This window comes from Gymnogyps californianus, chromosome 28 (genome assembly GCF_018139145.2).
Source record: "Gymnogyps californianus isolate 813 chromosome 28, ASM1813914v2, whole genome shotgun sequence".
Taxonomy (NCBI): domain Eukaryota; kingdom Metazoa; phylum Chordata; class Aves; order Accipitriformes; family Cathartidae; genus Gymnogyps; species Gymnogyps californianus.
In genome coordinates, this window is record NC_059498.1 from 1,399,608 (window position 1) to 1,407,061 (window position 7,454).

General features: G+C 42.1%; 1 protein-coding gene across 1 annotated transcript; it reads right to left on the bottom strand.

The window, feature by feature from the left end:
- Window positions 1-837, bottom strand: LOC127026716 (olfactory receptor 10A4-like). The gene has a single exon (XM_050912028.1). The coding sequence runs from the start codon at window positions 835-837 to the stop codon at window positions 1-3; it is 837 nt and encodes a 278-aa protein (XP_050767985.1).
- Between the last annotated feature and the right edge of the window lie 6,617 nt (window positions 838-7,454).

Consider the following 7,454-nt stretch of genomic DNA (forward strand, 5'->3'; position numbering starts at 1 on the left):
TCACATATTTATATTTTTGGCTATCAGTCTTTTCAAGACTTGTTTCACCTCTTTGTTCCTCAAGCTGTAAATCAAGGGGTTCATCATTGGAGACATCAGTGTGTAAGAGAGAGAGAGCAGTTTGTTACTGCTGCTTGAATAAAAAGCTTTGGGTCTCAAGTAGGTCACAATGCCAGATCCGTAAAACAGTGTGACCACGACCAGGTGAGAGAAGCAGGTAGAGAATGTTTTTCTCTTACCCCCAGCTGATGGCATCTTGAAGATGGTGTGGAGAATCTGGACATATGACACAACTATGAGTAAGAAGGGTACCATGACGAAGAGGACAGCTATTATGTAGGTGGTGATTTCATTCTTGTAGGTGGCCACACAAGCCAGCTTCAGCAGAGGCGGCAGGTCACAGAAGAAGTGATTGATCCTGTTGGGCCCACAATATGGAAGGGTAAAGATGAAAGTTGTCTGCCCTAAGGCCACCAAGACCCCAATAAGCCAAGATACAGCCAGTAGCAGGAAGCACATGTTCCAGCTCATCATGGTTGTGTAGCGTAGGGGATGGCATATGGCCACATAGTGATCATAGGCCATGGCAGCCAGCAGACAACATTCTGTGATCCCTAAGAGGGAGAAGGCATACATCTGTGTGGCACAGCCCAGAAAGGATATGCCCTTCCTTTTTGTGAGGAAGTTCGCCAGCATCCTGGGGGTTGTGGATGTAGTGTAGCCAATCTCCAGGAAGGACAAGTTCTTGAGGAAAAAATATATGGGGGAGTGAAGGGCAGCATCTACTATAGTGATCATAATGATGAGGATGTTTCCCACCAAAGTACTGAGGTACATGAGTGTCCTGGTTTCAACTGGGATAGAGTTAACTCTCTTCTTAGTAGCTGGTACAGTGCTGTGTTTTGGATTTAGTGTGAGAATAATGTTGATAACACGCTGATGTTTTAGTTGTTGCTAAGTAGCGCATATCTTAAGTCAGGATTTTTTCAGTTTCCCATGCTCTGCCAGCAAGCAGGTGTGCAAGAAGCTGGGAGGGAGCATAGCCAGGACAGCTGACCCGAACTTGCCGAAGGCATATTCCATACCATAGAATGTCATGCTCAGTATATAAACGGGGGGAGTTGGCCGGGAGGAGTGGATCACTGCTCAGGCATTGATCAGCAGGTGGTGAGCCATTGCATTGTGCATCACTGGTTTTTATTTTTTCCCCTCCTTTTTTTCCCCTCTTCTTTTTTTTGTTGTATTCCTTTTCATTATTATTATTATTATAGTTCATTATTACTATTGTTAGTATTATATTTTACTTTAGTTTTACTCCAGGAAATTACCTTTGCCCCAGGCACTCTTCAGGAGGAGCAGTTCTTTTCAAGAATAAAAAATGTCTTGGAATTTATTTTCTATTCCAATAATCCATTCACTTCATAGCTAGATGAGTCTCCCTTAAAGAGAAGCCCTGTGTAGGTGGGAGAACAACAACAACATGCAGAAGAAGAGAAAGGAGACTGACGTAAAATAAAGTAGCTCACCTGCCATTAGGAGAAGGCTGTGGTTAATATTTTGGGAAAAGCCACATCACAAACCTTGAGTATTTCAATGTGTTTATATTCCCAGTGGAAAATAGTCTGTTGGGTATTGACTACTTGCAATTGTAGGAGTCAGGTTTTTTTTCCGCATTGTTTAGGTTTGACAACACCCTCTCTCTGATTCTCCTGTTAGCTCCTGGAACTAACTGTAAAGAAAGACCTATAGAGCACTTGCATATCTATTTTAATCTGTTATTTTTTAACCAGTCGTGGTCTTGGGGCTGATCCCACCAAACTTTAGGGATAAAAATTTGGTATGGAAAATACACACAAACTACACAAACTAGGCACAGGGAAAAGGCTTGGCAGGAGGAGACAACATGTGCATAGCTCATGTCTAACTCTGGCTTTATGCTCTCTAACTAAGGGTGAGGGACAGACCCCTCCATGGGAGAACTCATCATACCATCTCAGATAGGCCCGTCAGATTGTTCAGAAATTGTCCTCTATGGATAATGATGTCTGTCTTTTTTCGGGTGAATCATACTATTCTTCTGTTTAATTAAACAAAGATACAGCACTTCTAAGCAGTCACTTAGGTTATCATCCAGAAGACACCTGCATCACATGAGGTGATTCTTCCCTACAAAATCACTTTCTCTCTGCTGTTCACAGAAGATGACTACAATGCAGAGGTCACTCTACAGTTGATGACTAAAGATAAGAGTGGGGAAAGACAGTCCGAAGGCCAGGTGAAGGAAATTCAGACTGAATGAGATGTCTTAACACTGGCAGTGCGGATATGAGTCAGCAATTCCACTTTTAATCAAATATAACCCCCAGATTTCTGGAACAAATTGCTCAGGTCTCTGTCTGCACTTTGCTCAAAATCCCCAGAACACTACAAGCGAAATTTTTATGTATTGATTCAAATAACCAACATCTAGTGAGAAAAATCTAAAAGTCCATCATCTGGGCCCTGTTCTGATCAGTGGGGCTGGGGAGGGGTCAGGAGGAGCAGGGGGAGCGGTTCTCCATTGCATGATTTATCTGAAAAGCTGCAGTACATGCCTGTCAGTCAGGCCTGGAGATAGTCAAGTCTGGACACAGATTTACTCTCAACTGAGTTTAACTGGGGTCTGTTTCAATGCTTATGATGTCATGCCAGTTAACAGCCTAAATGGTACAATTGCTTTCCTTCTGACTGTGGAAGATGGGTGTCATCTCATCTGCATTTGGAGGGGCACTGAGGTGAGAGAAACAATGCAGGGTTCCTTCTGGGTCTCCATAAGAAAGGCCCAACAACAAATGGCTAAATAAAAGAGCCCTTTTAATAGCATACAATAAAAATGAATATGGGTAGTGAGCAAATCTTATGTCCTTTCCGATGCTGGGAACCCTGCATTTGTGCAGAAGGGGATGGATTTTCCCACGGTGTGCTGCATAGATCCTGTCCGTGGAGGTAGCTCTCCCTTTTGGTCATTCAATCTATTACAGAATTCCCTCACAAGAAGACAACTCTGTTCCTAAAGGATGTTCTCATGAGAACTTGTTGCTTCACTTTTAGACACAGGCAAGGCCATGCAGGTGGTGGTGCCGCCGGTACTGAGTGGAAGCTGCCTGCAGGCCCCTCGCTTACCATGAGCTGCTGAGTTTATCCTGTGGCCAAGAGATGTGCACAGCACAACACAGACCTGAAGGCCACACTGGATGTTCAGCACAGCACAGGTCTGGGCCTTCTCAGGCGAACTGTTACATGCATCACTAGCTCCTAAACGTGCAATGGTCTCCTGATCAGGATCAATACCAGGCCCAGCTTAAGTGATCTTAAATGTAGACCCTAGGCCCATGGGCAGAGGGTGTGGGTGGAGGCCATAGGAGAGTCTGGGCAGGGGCATTAAGGCCTATTTGTGCACTCAGGGCCTTTATAAGTTCGTTTGCAGTTTATCATCTCCTTGCAGATACCTACAAGGTTGTAGTAAGATACAGGTCATCTAAGTTTAGATGTCAAAGTAGATAATACATTCTGTGTCTGAATTCTTGGTCTGGGGGTCTGAATGTCTTTTATAGTGAATAGAGAAAAACAAGCACTTGTACGGCCTGTTTCACCTAATACACTGCAAAGAGCAAGATGATCTAAACTTGTAAAAGTGTCCACTTCTCCCCACTGAGTATAAACGTAGTCTAGATGACTGACTCTGGCCAAGACCTCTACAAGGTTGACAGCTTAAGTGATTTGAGTCTCACTCCTAACATAATGTCTATATAATGCTTCCTCCGTGTCTGGATGTGAAGAAAGATAAAAGTTCTTTCAAACTGCAGGTGAGTTTCCCTGCCTCAGGCAAATGCCAGAAATGCCATAATAGAATCCAGATTGTTCAGATACAGGTCAGTGACTGGGAATATTTACCAAACAAGGCAGACACAGAAAGTTTTCCTCTTTCTCCTTATTTCTGATGAGAGCAAATCTTGTTCTGAATACAAAATTTAAATAAAAAAATATTTTTAGTTAAAATTTAGTAGAAATTTCTGCAAAATGAAAGCTGAAAAATCAAGCCTAACATACAGAAAGTGCCTTATTCTACACCTGGTGTTGTCCATGTTGTTTTTTTCCCTGTTTGTTAATTGAAGAGCAAATCCAATACAGTCAAATATTAAAAGTTAAAGAAATAGTGGCCCTTATCACTAACTTATGAAACTCAACGTAGTAATCCATAAGCCATATATATATGATCTGTCCATTTATTCTTTTATGTCTAGGAGGATTTACTTGGATGATTGGCTTTTTATCTTTTCTCCCCTCAGTAAAATTGACCTGAAATGTTTTCCTCTGCCTTATCTATAGATTAAATTAAACTTATGCGTGTCTTTCCTTCCTTAGAGCCAAATAGTTGCCCCCATCTGTCTTACCATAACTAATTAGACCTGAATGTGAAATGTTTATTTCACCTCCACCGGGCACCAAAGAGGTTTGTCAAGAGTCCAGTGAGTCTTTCTGCTACCCCTCTCACATACAGCAGGCTAAGGCAATTGCCTAGCACATGTAGCTACTTAACTACCAGGATTGTCCAGAGCTGATTCTGCCACGGTTCATCTGGATGGACGAGGTGACCTACTGAGTGCTAGGCTAGCCTCACATACTATGAATGCATAGACTACCATGTGTTCAATTTCACATTTCAGAGTGTTTTAGTCTCTATACCTAGGAGTTTTTCAGGCTTTTACAGAAACACTGTGGAACAAGTAGTTCCAGGAAGCAAGAACTGGAACCTAAGCCATTCCCGGAAGAGCGTGCTAAGCTCTGAGTTATAAAAATTAGCCTAGCCATTGAATACAAGTCCTAGAAAGCCATTGAGAAAAGAAGTTAGCCAGGAACCTAGAATGTCATTCATTCTTAAACCTCCTCAGTTGCACTACATTATTGACTAATATTTTTTTGTAGATGTCTGAAAAGCAGATGAGAATTTGAAATCCCATGTCCAGAATTTGCATTTCCTGAGAGAGGACAGTAAAATTTAAAGGAGGTAAGTTCCAAAGTCGAACTGTTCACTGCCTTTCAGTTTTGTGGAGTTTCAGCTGTCCTTATCAAGGATATTTAAAGGTAAGGAAAAATTCCATTCCATTCTTTATAAAAAGCTAAGTGCAGGGGTAAATTCTTCCCTCATTTTTACACTTTCAATTTTAATCAGTAGCAGTGATTTATATATCAAAGTCTGGACAGGAAAGTGGATGGAGGAAGGATAGTTAAAATAAACAGTGTGACTAATTTTAAAGGTATCATTCTGCATTTAGTTTCTTAGACCTGTGTGCCAAATATTACTAACATGTCACCCCAAATGTATTTTCCAAGCTTCATGCAGCTATGCACATTGTATGGCAATGCAACTCTATTAAAAGTAGTAAATTACTGCTAATAAGGGAAGGACTTGTGACAACTACCTTCAGCATCCACTCACTTGGTTTACACAAAGCTGAGTGAGAAGAGAACATGATACGCTTACTATACTGTACTAGTTTAGGCCAGATAGAGTTAAATTTCACCAAAGTTGCTTGTATGGGGCTGTGTTTTGGATTTGTGATGAAAACAGTGCTGATAACACAGGGATGTTTATTAGTTATTGCTGAACAGTTCTTGCACAGCATCAAAACCTTTTCTTTTTCTCACTCTGCCCCGCCAGCGAGTAGGCTGGGGGTGCACAAGAAGTTAGGAGTGGACACAGCTGGGACAGCTGACCCCAACTGACCAAAGGGATATTCCATACCATATGATGTCACGCTCAGCAATAAAAGGTGGGGGAAAGAAGGAGGAAGGGGGTGTTTGTCTTCCCAGGTAACCATTACATGTGATGAAGCCGGGCTTTCCTGGAGATGGCTAAACACCTCCCTGTTGATGGAAAGTAGTGAATGGATTCCTTATTTTGCTTTGCTCGCGCATGCAACTTTACCTATTAAACTGTCTTATCTCAACCCATGAGTCTTCCCACTTATACCCTTCTGGTTCTCGCCCCCATCCTACTATTAGTTCAGGATACATGGTAATATGCTTTCCTGTGAGCAAATTGAGACAAAGATCATAGAATCATAATGGAATCACAGAACCATAGAATCGTAGAATCATAAAATCATAGAATCATAGAATGGTTTGTGTTGGAAGGGACGTTTAAAGGCCATCTAGTCCAACTCTCCTGCAGTGAGCAGGGACATCTTTTACTAGATCAGGTTGTTCAAAGTCCTGTCCAACATGACTTCGGACACTTCCAAGGATGCGGTATCCACAGCTTCTCTGGGCAACCTGTTCCAATGGCTCACCACCCTCATCATAAAAAATTTCTTCCTTATGTCCAATCTAAATCTACCCTCTTTCAGTTTAAAACCATTTCCCTTTGTCCTGTCACTGTATCCCCAAGTCCTTCTCCACAAGGCTGCTCTCAATCCATTCATCCCCCAGTCTGTATTGATACAGGATTGCCCCAACCCAGGTGCAGGACCTTGCACTTGGTCTTCTTGAACTTCATGAGGTTCACATGGGCCCACTCCTCCAGCCTGTCAAGGTCCCACTGGATGGCATCCCTTCCCTCTAGCAAATCAACTGCACCACTCAGCTTGGTGTCATCCACAAACTTGCTGAGGGTGCACTCAATCCTACTGTCTGGGTTGCTGATGAAGATATTAAATAGTATTTGTCCCAGTATGGACCGTTGAGGGACACCACTCTTTAATGGTTTCCACTTGGACATTCCACTAGGCCTTCTCTACCTGTTCCTCCTACCTGAGTGTTGTGACTTCATTCTATGGCTCTGCCACTGCTGTGTAGTTAAAACCCAGGCCTGAAGAGGATTCTGATCTGAAACACAGGGCAGTTAGGTCTAGAGGACTAGTCAAAATTGAGGGTCCACAAACTATATTTGCAGGGTGGATCTACCCAATCAAAACTATGCAGTTGTCTCTGATTTGCTTTCCAAAGGGCCCCTGACTTCTTGATGAGACAATGGAAATAATGATTTTGATGTTCTGCTACTTTCCCCCAGCTCCTCTGGTTCCCAAAAAACAATCAGTCATAACAGTAATGTGGAAGACATTGTGACCAAATCAACCGTGCCACAAAATAGGATGGGAATAATCAGGTGTTAACTTAGCTATCTACAATAAAAAGATATGTATCTAGGCCAATTGCTTTAGCCTCCCTTTATAATCGAAGGGGAGAAAAAGTTAAATTTAAAACATGATTAGTCTCATCTACCTGAGGATGATCTTAAAAACCTTGTAGGAGACCTCACCATTGACCATAAAAAGAGTCTAAACAAATACCTCAAAACCAAGTGTCTACATTTTAGATATCTGAAGGCAGGTGAATGAATCCAGTCTTCAAAAGAAGTCTTAAAAACACCATTTCTTGTTCTGAGAATATTAAGAAACCTTTAGAAAGGATCA

Excerpts from the sequence above, each read along its gene's own strand:
- LOC127026716 (XM_050912028.1), bottom strand. The coding sequence starts at position 837 with ATGTACCTCAGTACTTTGGTGGGAAACATCCTCATCATTATGATCACT.